This window comes from Rhinopithecus bieti, unplaced genomic scaffold (genome assembly GCF_001698545.2).
Source record: "Rhinopithecus bieti isolate Rb0 unplaced genomic scaffold, ASM169854v2 scaffold_18353, whole genome shotgun sequence".
NCBI lineage: Eukaryota > Metazoa > Chordata > Mammalia > Primates > Cercopithecidae > Rhinopithecus > Rhinopithecus bieti.
In genome coordinates, this window is record NW_016809465.1 from 75,552 (window position 1) to 90,289 (window position 14,738).

The 14,738-nt window shown below is 37.1% G+C and overlaps 1 protein-coding gene across 1 annotated transcript in view; it reads right to left on the bottom strand.

Annotated features, from left to right (window-relative positions):
• PLD1 (phospholipase D1) overlaps positions 1-14,738 on the bottom strand; it is a gene marked incomplete at its 3' end in the record, with an annotated part of 205,359 nt that overhangs the window by 72,720 nt on the left and 117,901 nt on the right. Inside the window, exons 12-15 of the mRNA XM_017889473.1 lie at positions 13,272-13,353; positions 5,639-5,749; positions 1,739-1,939; positions 506-728 (exon numbers count right to left, since the gene is read on the bottom strand). Of these exons, the coding sequence (XP_017744962.1) occupies positions 506-728; positions 1,739-1,939; positions 5,639-5,749; positions 13,272-13,353 (617 nt within the window). The remainder of the gene's footprint in view (positions 1-505; positions 729-1,738; positions 1,940-5,638; positions 5,750-13,271; positions 13,354-14,738) is intronic.

Here is a 14,738-nt window from a genome sequence, read left to right on the forward strand (position 1 = left end):
TTGATCATTTTTAAAACCAGACAGGGCTATAACATCAGTTATAAGATTCTGTGCAACAGAAAATTGTAGGGCTTTACAATGGATTTCAAAGGAATAGTAAATTTACAAGATGTAGAAAGTCTGATGCTTGAAGATATAAGCTTGATATATTTCTGGATAGGATAATAAATGTAATTTCTTCTGAGAAAAGTTTATAAAGTACATCTAATACCTTTTTCCTTTATGGCTTGGTGTATTTTAGAGACCCTTTGTCATTCTGCTACCATTAGAAGCAGTAATCGTGGTCGTTATGACTTTTGTGTGGATAAAACAATAAATCTGCTCTAAAATGAGGCAAACAAAGCCACAAAATGGCATGAGGTTGAATAGAATGATATAGCGACCTCTCAACATTGCTCATTCTACTCCATTACAGAAAGACAGATTTTTAAAACAGGTATGTAGTGTCCGGCTATGGAAGAACAGTGGGTAGTTAAGATAAATTCTAGCAAAGGCCATGACTTACTGGAGGTGCTGTCAATGCTGCTGATGCTATCTGCGTTGTGCAGGTGGTGCCTGTGGAGCTGCCTGTAGAGACTAAATTTGGAGAACTTTCTTGGCTTTCCTATTCCTTTCAGTTTTGAATCCACATCATCAACACTATTCCGGATGGGCAGGTTTTGATCAGGCTCATTTTTATCTTTGAGGCTTAAGGATTCCATAGACTCTGTTGCGGCAGGCTGAGAAAACTATTTGTGTAAACAAAGACACTGCATAAGACATGCTGCAATGTGGTTCTTTAATTCAAGTAGAACTGAGTATAAAGTTTACAAATGATGGAGGTTCTGTAATAGACATGCAATAATGTCTGAGGTCAGCCACAGGGTAGTGGTGAATTCTTGTGAACTGTTTAAAAACTACCAAAGGAATAGGAGGAGTTCTGCTCTGGCTCTTCTTTCAGTAGGTCAAATTCTTGAAATTTCACTCCAATTAATCTTTTAATCTCAAATACAATTACATGGGTTACATTCACTGTTGAGCTCCTGAACTTGTTCCTCTGATAAACATTAAGTAAGCAAGGCTTCCTCTGTCAATCATTTTCCCTATTCCCTATGCACTAAATTGCTATTTCTGCATAAACGAGTCACCATTTCCAGCAGTAAATAAGATGAAGCCCATCAAATTTTTTAATAAGTGTATTCATATTCTGGCAGTCATTTAGTTGAAACAGCAAGCAGATTGATATACACTTACAGATATTTTGGCAGCTCTATTTAAAAGGCACTTTGGGAAGTTATTCACTTCTGGCTCAAATTCCCTCTAAATGACCCCAGACTGACCTATCCTGTTTCTGTATATCTTTAAGTAGGAACTTTCCAAAAACTGTGGCAGATACTTAAGGTTTTTTAATACCTAAATCTCAATTGCCACATATTTTTGTTTATGAATCTTATTTCTGAATAAAAAATAAATCTTAATTTAAATGGAAAACAAAGCTGAATATGGGACAGCCAAAATTCCACTGAATCTGTTTTCTTTTCTTACAAGAGAAGAACAGACTCAGCAATGCTAAGTTACAGCTAGCTGGGGGGGAGGCTGGTATTTGAAACCAGGTCTGTCTCATGATTGACTTAATGTTCTTTTCCCCTCCAAGGAGACACCATCTCTTATTCAATGAATCAATCAGTCATGCTATTAATACAAACTTATACAAATTACATTTGTGTTATACATTTCCATAAAGGTGAAATATACTTACTGGGAGGGAACACAGTGATGGTCCTGAAGTGACCCGCTTCACGCTGCCCACGTCTGTGAGTCTGTGCTCATTGTCATCCCACCTTCCATAGGCCAAGTCAATCCCTCCTACAAAGGCCACCGATTGGTCAATGATGACAAGCTTCTCATGGTGAGCCCACAAATAGACGGTGGACGACACATGATCCGGATGTCTCATCACCTTGAGAGGGAAAAATCCCCACTGATAATATGCTTTTAAAATGTCCTTCCTGTCATAATGAAATAGGTCTGCATTCTCCCTGAAAAGCATTTTCTATAATTCAAATACTAAAACGTACAACGTATACACCAAAGAAAATCATTTTATTCTCAGCATTTAGCAAAAAAAAAAAAAAAAAAGGCCCCTATTTCTCCTATTTACTTTTCAAGCTCCCACGTCCATATACTATATTTTGGGGCAGCCGCCACTTAGCTTGAGGTCTGGCAATACATTAGAAAACAGTCAGCTCAATTTGATAGCTGGTCCCCTTCCCCCTGTAAGGATTAAGTTAAATTCAGTACTGAAAAAAAAAAGCTAAAAATATTTAACTACTATTTATCTCTGGAAAAATTTGTAATGCATTATATTGATATTTTGTCAGTTGTTGAATTGAAATACTAAGCATATGAATATAGGCATATAGATATTTTGGCAGCTCTTTATTTAAAAGGTACCTTGAGAAGTTGGTAACCTCTTGCTTTCAAAATTATCCCAGTCTGACTTCTTATTTTCATTTGCCTTAAGGTAAAAAGATTACAAAAGCTTTGGCAACTAGCTTCTTTCCTTCCTTCCTTCCTTTCTTTCTTTCTTTTCTTTCTTTTCTTTCTTTCTTTCCTTCTTTTCTTTCTTTCTTTTCTTTCTTTTCTTTCTCTTTCTTTCCTTTCTTTCTTTTTCTTTCTCTCTTCGTTCTCTCTCCTTCCTTCCTTCCTTCCTTCCTTCCTTCCTTCCTTCCTTCCTTCCTTCCTTCCTTCCTTTCTTCCTCTCTCTCTCTCTCTCTTTCTTCTTTTTCTTTCTTTCACAGACTGTCACTCTCACTGAGGCTGGAGTGTAGATGCGTGATCATAGCTCACTGCAGCCTTGAACTCCTGAGCTCAAATGATCCTTCTGCCTCAGCCTCCTGAGTAGCTGGGACTACAGGCGTGTACCACCACGCCTGGCTAATCTTTTTGTTTTTTGTAGATATGGGTGTCTTGTTATGTTGCCGATGCTGGTTTTGAACTCCTGGCCTCCAGCCACCCTCCCATCTCAGCTTCCCAAAGCGCTAGGACTATACGCATGAGCCACACCTGGCCTTACTGTTTTCTTAATAACACTTTTTTAAAACATTGTAGTAAAATAAACATAACATAAAATTTACCATCTTAACCATTTTTAAGTGTACAATCCAGTGGTATCAGGGTAATAAGTTAGGGAGTCTTCTCTCCTCCTCAATTTTTGAAAAAGCTTGAGAAAGATGGGTGGTAATTCCTCATTAAATGTTTGGTAGAATTCACCAGTGAAGCCATCAGGTCCCTAGCTTTTCATCTGGGGGAGATTTTTAATTACTGATCAATCTCCTTACTAGTTAAAGGTCTATTAAGATTTTCTATTTCTTCATGATTTAGTCTTGGTAGGTTTCGTATTTCTAGGAACTTGTGCATCTCCTCTAGGTTATCCAATGTATTGGTATGCAATTGCTTGCAGTAATCCCTTAGAATCATTTTTATTTCTGTAGAATTGGTAGTAATGTCTCTACTTTCATTTCTGATTTTAGTAACTTGAGTCTTTTTTTTTCTTAGCCCATCAAGCGAAAGGTTTGTTGATTTTATCTCTTCAAAAAACCAACTTGGTTTCATTGATTTTCTGTATTATTTTTCTATCCTCTGGTTTTACTTCTCATGCTCCAATCTTTATTTCCTTCCTTCTGGTAGTTTTAGGTTTAGTTTGTTCTTCTTTTTCTAGTTCCTTAAACTGTAAAGTTAGGTTGTTGTTTTGAGATCTTTCTTCTTTTTGCAAGTATAGCTGTAAATTTCCTCCTTTGCACTGCTTTCTCTGTGTCCCATAATTTTGGTATGTTGTTTCATTTTCATTTGTCTCTAAGTATTTTCTCTTTCTCTTGTGATTTTTTCTTTGATCCACTGCTTGTTTAACAGTGTGTTATTTAATTTCTACAAATTTCTGAATGTTCTAGCTGTCCTTCTGTTATTAATTTCTAACATTATCTTGTTGTGGTCAGACAGATGTTTGTATATCTACCTTTTAAAATCTATTAGGACTTACTTTGAGGCCTAACAGATGATCCTGGAAAATGCCCCATGTGCACTTCAGAAGAATGTGTATCCTGCTGTTGTTGGCTAGAATGTTCTATATGTCCACTGGATCCAGTTGGTTTACTGTGTGTTCAAGTCCTCTATTTTCTTACTTATCTTCTGTCTGGTTGCTCTAACCATTACTGAGAGTGAGATGTTGAAGTCTCCAACTATTACCACAGACTGTGTTTTTCTCCCTTCAATTCTGTCCGTTTTTGCTTCATGTATTTTGATGATCTGTTATTAGGTACATAAATGTGTATAATTTTTATATCTTGCTGTATTGAACCTTTTATTAATATATAATGTCCTTCTTCGTCTGTTGCAATCATGTTTTGATTTAAAGCCTATTTTGTCTAATACTAGTTTAGCCACTCCTGCTCTTTTCTGTTTACTATGGGTGTGAAATATCCTTTCCATTCTTTCATTTTCAACCTATTTGTGTCTTTGCATCTAGAGTGAGTCTCTTGTAGATACCATATAGTTGGATCATGTTTTCTTAAAATCCAATCTACCAATCTCTGTTTTTTGATTAGAGGGATCAATCCATTTACATTTAAAGTAATTATTTGTAAGATACTTCTGTAATTTTGCTACTATTTTCTACATGTCTTATAGCTTTTTTGTCTCTCATTTCCTGCAGTACTGTCTTCTGTTTTGTTTGGTTGATTTTTTTGTAGTGACATGTATAAATTCCTTTCTCATTTCTTTTTGTTAAATAGTGATTGATATATTAGATTGCTATTTTCTTTGCAGTTAAATGTAACATCCTAAAGTTGTAACTTTCTAATTTGAATTTATACCAGTTTAACTTCAGTAACATACAAATCTCTGCTCCTTTAACAGCTCTTTCCTCACAGTTGTTGGTGTTGCAAAATTACATCTTTAGTGGGTACTTGATAGAAATTTGGTGAATGAATAAATAAAATATATAAATTATGCAACCTAATAAATCATTCTCTGGGAGAAAACACTTTCATTTTTTCTAACCAAGTGAAACATACAATTGTTACATATTTTAAGCCTGCTGGAGGTTTATTAATTCATTATGTCTTGATGTACCTCAATGACTGGGTTATATTTATTGATAGGTTTTAGGTATTTGGCAAAATATTAAAGAACTTTTCAAATTGTTTTCATGTTTATTTACTTTATTAGTATTTTGTACTAGGTGCCATTGATTTTTTTAAGACATTTTAAATCCTAGAGGAGATCTCTTTGCTGCTATCAATGATCAGGGGATGTCACAGGGAGATCACATCTAAGAGGTTCCGGGATAAACTTAATGAGAAGTGTGAGAACTTGATAGAGCTCATGAATATCAAAACAACTGCAGGAAGCATGTTCTTGTCTAAACTCTCACTTTCAATTATCAGAGTCGGAGAAGCAGAAATATGAGGTCTGCTCACCCCCATCAATGTAGGGAAGATAAGAAAGTACAGTATTTTGCTTTATTTCTGAGGACACAATGTTATTTGATGAAATATACATTTGGGAATTCTATAGATTATTACTGCCCAGAACAAAACATATCTGAAAAAATCCTATAGAATAATAAAGAAATATTGGTTATCAAGATGAACCTGAATACCTTTATGTTGGGGTGTAGACGCATCAACGTCCTCTTGGTGTATTCACTATTGATGCCAAGAGCGAGTTCCACCTCTTTGTAGAGCATTATGAAGATCCTCACCCCTTGTTGCTGTCACAAGAGAAAACAGATGGAGGAATGAGTATCTCTGGAGGGAAGTTACAATTCATTTTCTTTTTCCTTTGCACTGTTCTCTCTCTCTCTCTCTCTCTCTCTCTCTCCTTTCTTTCTGACAGAGTCTCACTCTGTCACCCAGCCTGAAGTACTGGTGCAATCTCGGCTCACTACAACCTCCACCTCCCAGGTTCAAGCAATTCTCATGCCTCAGCCTGCTGAGTAGCTGGGATTACAGGCGTGTGCCACCACACCCAGTTAATTTTTGTATTTTTAGTAGAAGGGATTTCGCCATGTTGGCCAGGCTGTTCTCAAATTCCTGACCTCAAGTGTTCCACCCGCCTCGGCCTCTCAAAGTGCTGGGATTACAGGCATGAGCCACCGCACCCAGCCTGCACTGTACTTTCTAACTTCTTTTATAAACAAATAAGATAAAATTTTAATAAAAAAGGCAATACAAGGAAGTGCCACATAAGTGTGTATATTGAGACACAAATATTAAAAATAAAAATCTATCTCCCTTCCATTCTTACAACTTGTCATATCAAGAAAGAATCAATAATTGATTAAAGATCCAAACCATTGAAAACTTTAGTATAAAATGGACACTCAAATTAAATTGATCCATCCTTCCTTAGACCTTGGATCTAAAAGAAAATAGACAAAGCCACTGTGGCCTATTTAACTGAGTCAAATTAAATCAAAAGTGCCTTGTAGATGCTAACATGTTACACAAATAATACAATTATTTAATAATATTAACCACTAAAAAGACAATGTCCAATTCTTTTGTAGTTCATGAGCGTGATGATTGTGTGTTCACACACAAGTGTGAGATGTGCCACACTCAAATCTTCTTAGGACGTCTGCACATTACCCATCTCATCTCAAAAAAATATTTAAACAAAAACCAAAAGACCAGGTCCAATAGCTAATAAGAAAAGCACTGGTATTTTCCATTCTAGTTCTGGTTGGTGAGAGGCTTTCAGGCCAGGCTAAACTGCCCCTCACTGGAATGCTCCTCTTCTGCTGCTTGCCCACTCATGGATCCCCCTCCAATGTACAGTTCAGAATGTATTACCTCCAGGAAACTGGCTTATTCACCCCCACCTTGTGGATCCCTTTTTTTACTTTTAGTCTTGAATTCTCCTTATTTTTGTACAGTCTGCACCATTTCAATTTGCACTGTTTGTACCCAGCAGCTCTGAAAGCATTCTGAAACATTTTGCATACATACTGGATTATGTATCTAAATGACACCTGGTATTTAATATCCTAGAGAATTAAGGTAATAATTTTTCCATAATACTTTCTAGAGTATTACAGATGCAGGTGTATCTAATAAACCATAATGAAAAAAAATAATTTTGTTACAGTTTAAAGTAATATTCCATGGTGATTAGTCATTGTTTACAAGGGAAATTTGAATAAAAATCTTTAAGATATCTTACTAGGTTGAATGCACCTACTTTACAAGAACTAAAAACTTTTGCAATGCCATACAATCTGATATAATAGGAGTTAATATTTTTAGGTTCTAGATCACAGGATATAAAACCTTAAGAGCAAACCAAACACATAAACATTTCCATAATATAGTTCTGCCAGTACTAAAAAGCATGTTTTGAACCCTAAATTCCTTATAATAATACATCACTTCAAAATACGAACACTCTGTCTTTCATGGTGTTAGTAATATCTTAACGGTATATGTATTTCTGAGGTGCACACTAGATTTACATTCCGGTGTGCGTGAACAAGATTTGAGTACTAGGAGAAGACTCATTTTTGCTCTAAAAAAAGCAGGATCAAAAAGAATATATATGTCATTCTATTTCTCTGGTTAACAGCTGGCTTTTAGCACTTGCTACTTACATATTATAATTATGCAAGTACTATTACAATCAAGAATATAGATACATATTTCAGCAAAGAGTGAAAGTGTAGCAAAAGGTGAACAGATTAATTTTAATGGTCTGGCCAGAGACTGCTCGGTAATGAACCACTGATGAAGGGCTCTAAAGGAAAATTACAAGATTATTTTATTTTTCTCCTCTCCTGTTCAGGTCTATTTTTGGTATTTGAGTATTTTAGAATTCAGCACTGAATAATGGTTACAAAAAAAAAAAGCCTCTCACTAAAAGATATAATACAAAGAGTAAAACCCAAAATTTCAACCTAAATTGTAGAACATTACACCTGACATTTTTCATCATGATCCATTTATTTTAAGCAGATGAAATTCTGTTTCTTAGGCTTAAGACATTATTGCTCATGAAGAATAGTAGTTGCAAATTAGGAACTTGGCCTGAATCCTACAGTTTTCCACTTACCTGCATAACTAATGGACTTTTGAAATAATAGAGATATTAGCACTAATGGATTATATTACTACTCTCCATTTATTAATACCTGACATTTTCTTCTATACTATGTCTTCCCTCATTGAAATAATTCTAAAGGAAATAGGGTAGAGACTTGTCTTTTAGCTTAAAGACAAATGACTAAAAGGAAGTAATCAAATATAGAAAGTTCATTTTTATGTGGTTTATAATTATTTACCTACACCTATAGCCACAATAAACATTTAATTAGTGACAAGATTCCTTTGATAATAAAACAATGCATTCTTCTTCTTGTGGTCAAGGTATTGACTGTTATAAACTCTAGCCATAAAGGGCAAAGGAGAATGAATCATTCCTTGGGGATGAAGGCATTTTCCAGGTTGTTATAATGCAGGCTTATACAAAATGTGAGAAATATTTCTGCAAAATGAAAGCCAAAGGAAAGAAAAACCTGATGATGTTAATTCTGCAATTTAAAAATTATACTTTCAAAACATCCCATACTTTAGTGCCTAGTGCCTTTTAATACCCTTGGGGAAATTATTTTTTGCTTAGAGAAAGGGACAGAAATGATTAACAGGAGAAGTAGAAAAACAGATGGCCTGGAGTTGCCTATGCAATGCAGTGTTTCTTATCTCTAGTGAACTCAGCTGACCCAAAGTTTCCAGAGAATAAATTTCAAAAAACATGAATTTTAAAAGGTGAAAGTTCTGTCCTCTTTTCTAATTAGTTTTTTGTCAAGTAGAGCAGACATAACACTATAAACAGTAGAAATTTTTAGGCGCTTTAGATATTCAAAATACATGGGAAGACAATGAAAAGAACATTTTTAGAGTGGAAATCAGTGACTTTGTTTCTTAGCCAACTTTTCCTCCACTTGCTCAAGGTAGCGTAGTGAAAATATTTTCTAAATGCAGCCAAGTCTGTCCACTGCCTGAAGACAGTTTAGCCCACCCCACTCCCTAACCCAGGATGCTCACTAATGCTTTTGTCACTTGCCAAGGACTTCCCCAAGGTGTACAATATATTAAGAAAAGGGAAAGTAAAGGGTATAAAGAAATCATTTCCTCACCGTTTAAAAGCAGGCAACATTGGGATATAAGAGCACAAAAGCTCATGTGCCTTTTTTCTAACAACAGGGAAGTTACAGCATGTACATATTTAACTCAGAAACTAACTTTAGAACCCAGCCTGGGTTCACGCCATTCTTCTGCCTCAGCCTCTCGAGTAGCTGGGATTACAGGTGCCCGCCACCACACCTGGCTAATTGTTTGTATTTTTAGTAGAGACAGGGTCCGACACATCAATTTTGTTTGAAGCACATTCTTGAAGCTGAAGATACGTTCCCTGCAAGCCACTGTAGCCTACCACTTTGATAAGACTCTGTGTAGAGATGTGATAAGAATCTGTGTAGAGATGTGATTATTCCTGTCATTTCTCAGCCCTGGACAACTTTCCCTTTTATTGATCACTGACTGCAACTCTACATTGTGCCTTGTGATCCAGGACAGAAAGAAATCAACCTGAAGACAAATTCTCCCATTAGTCTAAGTTTCATAGGAAATATCACAAGTTTCTAAGGTTGAGATACACAAAACTGTGTGTGGGGATTTGGTTGCCATAACTGTGATGCAGCTTATCTCACCTCTTAGTATAGCAAGTGCAGAACTGTGGAGAGCCCTGAGATGCTGATTTCTTTGAGTTGTGAACAGTCTGCCTCTCAAGATTGGCTTTTATTTTAAGTGATGGCATTGCAGATCAGAAGGCCAAAAAATAGGAAAAGTTCAACCTGGTTATTAACAAGATAAATAAAATATTGTATTTTTTCTTGAGAAATAGCCATTATAAGAGATGTTTGCCAGAGGCTGGCTATGAGGCAGAGACAGTTCTAAATTCCTCTCAGAAAATCTGCACAATCAGATAGAAGAAAATAAGACATTCATTTTAATAAACCTTGTGGACCTCCGGGACCTGTTAATGCAAAAAACAAACATTATGTTTCCACCTCATACTTTGCAAAGCTAGTGTGTGGCTTTCAGAAACTAAATTATTTATGTGAAGCCGTATTTATGTGCATATAAAATGTCAATTTGGAATGATCTGAGTGGTAAAAAATTTAACACTCAGTAAATATGAGTAAAAAGTAATAATATGGTGGAAGGAGATTAAGGAAGAGCAACTCCGCTAAATGTACCACCAAGAAATCAATCTTTAATTGTATTACTATTTTGTTAGGAAGTTTAAAATATCATTACCCACAATTTAAAAATTACAAGCTCCAAGAAGTGGATGAAATGGAAATGAAGCACTGTTATCAGGCAATAACGTTTATTTGGCCATGGTGTTCACAAGGGACCTCACCAGGGTCCATGGGCCATAAAAGTAAAGAGAAGTCACGCTAGAGACAGAAAAGGTAACCAAACAGGTATGCTGAGGGCAATAAACAAGCGCATGCCAGCAAACAAGAGGCGGAAGTCAGGCCTGCAGGATCTTCCTCCAGAGCCCTGCTGAGGCATTTACTAGCTTTCTCAAGTTAACTTAGATGTCCTGTAGACACTGTACCTTCAAGTGACCTAAACTTTAGCTTTCTGAATCAGAGTTCTTCCCACTTTCTTCCACTATCAGAATCACCTTCCCAACACATCTTATTTGTTTGTTTGTTTATTTATTATTTATTTATTTTTATTTTTGAGGTGGAGTCTTGCTCTGTTGCCTAAGCTGGAGTGCAGTGGCGTGATCTCGGCTCACTGCAAGCTCTGCCTCCCAGGTTCACACCATTCTTCTGCCTCAGCCTCCCGAGTAGCTGGGATTACAGGCGCCCACCACCACACCCAGCTAATTTTTTGTATTTTTAGTAGAGACGGGGTCTGACACATCATTTCGATCAGACCACTCCTGCTTCCCCACACTGCCCTGTCCCGCACAGTACTGCCTCCACTGTCTCCCATAAAGTCAAACCACTAGCTTGGCTCACAAAGCCTCTGCATCCTAGCTGCAACGAGCAGTTCCAGCTTAATCCCCCATCTGGCTATGCTAACACTCAGATGGGATTAACCACCCTGCTGTGCCTGACAAAGTCTTTGGCACTGCTGTTTACATTTACTACACCCAGAAAGTTCTTCTTTCCCTTTTAAAAATGTTTGTCCATCCTAAATGCCCCACATCCTTCATGTTGTGAGGGGCTCCCCAGCTGGACCTTTTCCACTGGGAAAGCCCAGTGCTTTCCCTCTTGCCATAAAATCGAGGCATTTTTTCTGTATGCAACTGACACTTCTGTAGATTTTATAAGCTCCCTCAACTTAAGAACAATAGCTTTTATTTATGTACATCCTCATATGATTAGCCAAATGACCTGCACATAGAAAACATTCAATAAATACATACTGATGGAAACCTAAAACAGTGAAGTGTTGATTACATATTATAAGCAAAAAGCTTACTAGTGTTAGTACAGATTGCTAGGCAAGGCTGGAAAAATGTACTAAAATAGAATCTTGAGGGAAAACGGTAAAGATGCCATTTAATTGAGAGAAACATAGAGAAAGTTACTGCCCATTCAATAGGTAGAAAGTAGTCTGGTAAGGCTAGGACTGAGCTCAAGACATGAGTCCCTCAGCAAGTTCTCCACTGTCAAGGCTCAAATCCAATTCATGGTGGCATTCTTACTGATTACCATAGAAGCCGGCTCATAGGAGTCAGTAACTGTATGATGAATTATTTAATAAATATGTGAATAATGTTTTCAGAATCAAAATGTCCAATTATGTAACTGGAATTCTATTGATGAAACAAACTAGACTATCCATCAAAATGATGTTGTTTGGCAGAATGTGTTTCAAATAAATATTATTAATTTCTTTTGCTTTCAATATTAGCAGAGAGGTCTGACTATATTTGTGGATATCCCCAGAAATACTCAAGTAAATGCATGGGGAAAAGATACAGAGAGAAAAGGGGAAAGTGAATGGGGAAAGAAAAAGTAGAATGTAGAGGATAGGAAAGAAGAAATGAGTGAAGGGTATGAGAAACAGAAAAATGCTAACCTCAATTATTTAGGCTCTACATGTTCTGCTAGCATGTTTAATGATAGAATAAAAAAAGGTTGGCCAGGAGCAGTGGCTCACACCTGTAATCCTAGCACTTTGGGAAGCCGAGGTGGGCAGATCACCTGAGATCAGGAGTTCAAGATCAGCCTGGCCAACATGGTGAAACCCCGTCTCCACTAAAAATAATAAAATGCAAAAAAAAAAAAAAAAAAAAAAAAGCCAGGTGTGGTGGCGGGCACTCGTCATCCCAGCTACTTGGGAGGCTGAGGCAGGAGAATTGCTTAAAGCTGGGAGGTAGAGGTTGCAGTGAGCCGAGACCACACCATTTCACTCCAGCCTAGGCAACAAAAACAAAACTCCATCTCAAAAAAAAAAAAAAAAAGGTTAAGACAGTTTCTGATAACAGCAAAAAGTTAGCACTTCCTAATTTGGACATGCTAAATAATAAATCCAGATCTATTTTTAATTTAAACTGATTTAATTTTGTTGAGGGCCTATTACATTAAAAAATCATTAGAAATACCAATGCAGTCATTAGTGAGCCTAGACTGCTTCAGTTATTTACTTTTATACTTAAAAGCACACACTCAATGTTCACCCAGAATGTACAGGGTCAACTCCACAGGAAACAGTTCACGTTATTACCATGAACTTTACCAAAACTAGAGCAAAAACACCACCAACTGTGACTATTCCTCTCCCTTTAATATTATTCTACACCATGTTAGCCCCATCTAGCTGAAACCATTCTTCAGATGAGTTTTTCTTTTGCTTAAATGACAAAATAATGAATACAATTAAATGTTATGCTCCATTTAATCATTTATCATTCAATGATGAAATTTTATTATAACTTTTTTGCCTATAAAATTAACTGCCCATAACTGATTCAAAAATAAAAATTAGAGATGCTAACATAATCCATGCTGTGAATTAGTCTAAAATATTTATGCACTCAAAAGCAATAGGAAAAAAATAGAACCAAATGAACTGAAAACATTAGTTATCCTACTTTTGTCAAACTCTAAAGTGAAAAGTTATACATGTGAAAGGCTTTGAAAAGAAAAGCATTTCAGAGACAATAGACAGTTAAAAAATTATATCAGCATTTTCTGGGAAAGTACATACTGCTTTTCGTTTAAGAATGCAGTCCAACCTCCAACGATTTCCCTCAACCACCGGGCGTTTCAGGAAGATTTCTGGACTCAGCCTGAAATAATGAAACCAAGATTTCGAGTAACTAAAACAAAATATAAAGTTCTGATTGTGTCATAGGAAGCAAAGGCAATTTCAGCCCAAATGCCATTATCATCCTCCATTGTGGTAGGTAATCCAAAGCTTTACTATGAGTCTAGGTACAACTTCATATGGGAAAAATAGCCTTTAGCCATACAAAACATCAATCTTAGTTTCTCTCTCTCTCTCTCTTTCTCTGTCTCTCGTACCCACATGCACAGCTATGCACACAGGCAGATACTGTTGGTTGCCCACCCACAAACTCCAACTTCTTCCCTGCTGTCAGAGCCTCTCTCCCACCACAGACTCTGAATATTCTAGATACTTGCTTTCCCAGACTCCTGTGCAGCTAGAGCACAACGTGACACAATCCTGAACAATGAGATATATGAGGAGGTACACAGGGGCTTAATGGAAAAGTTTTTCCTCCCTGAAACACGCACACAAACACATACACACTCTCTCTCTCTCCCTGTCCCTCTCTTTCACTCTCTCTCCCTCTCTCAGAGAAAGCCTGCCCACACTTCCAGCTTTAGGATGGATGTCGTATGGGAGTATGATGCTTACAGAGGTGCAGCAATATTGAAATTCTAAGGGGAAGACCATAACCCCAGAATCACTAGACCACTCTGCCAACCTCAGAATTGCCCAACTTTACACTAACATTAAATGTGAAAAATAAATCCTCAGTGTTTAAGCCCTCTTTAGTTGAACATTATGTTACCCCAAACTAAAAGCATTCTAATGGATACAAAGACACACTGACTTCCTATACACAAAGAAGCAGCCTCTGAGGGAACCTTGGGCTTTCTGGACAGGGGAGAAGGAAGGTCGGCTGATATATGAAATTCTTCCTAGGCTCTTCTCCTTCTGTAAGGCATAAGGCGGCTAAGGTAAGCTAAGCTTCACAAGGCAGCTAAGAGTACAATAGAGTCATTTTTCCACTGGGGCTGGGTTCTAAAGTTAGTTTCTGAGTTAAATATGTACATGCTGTAACTTCCCTGTTGTTAGAAAAAAGAAGCAGCAGAAAATATTCCTTTCTTCACTGAACTGCTAGACCTGAGGAAGCAGGGGTAGACTATGTCAGGATAAGAGTCTTATGTAATTCTGCACTGGAGTATTGCCCTCCCAAGGAGTCCTCTAAGCATGTGAAATCAACAGTGCATCAAGGAGGTAAAGAGATTAAAAGAGTCCTCTCGGCAAGATGGCCGAATAGGAACAGCTCCAGTCCCCAACTCCCAGCGTGAGCGACACAGAAGACCGGTGATTTCTGCATTTTCAACTGAGGTACTGGGGTCATCTCACTAGGGAGTGCCGGACAATCAGTGCTTTTCAGTTGCTGCTGCCCGCCCAGCGTGA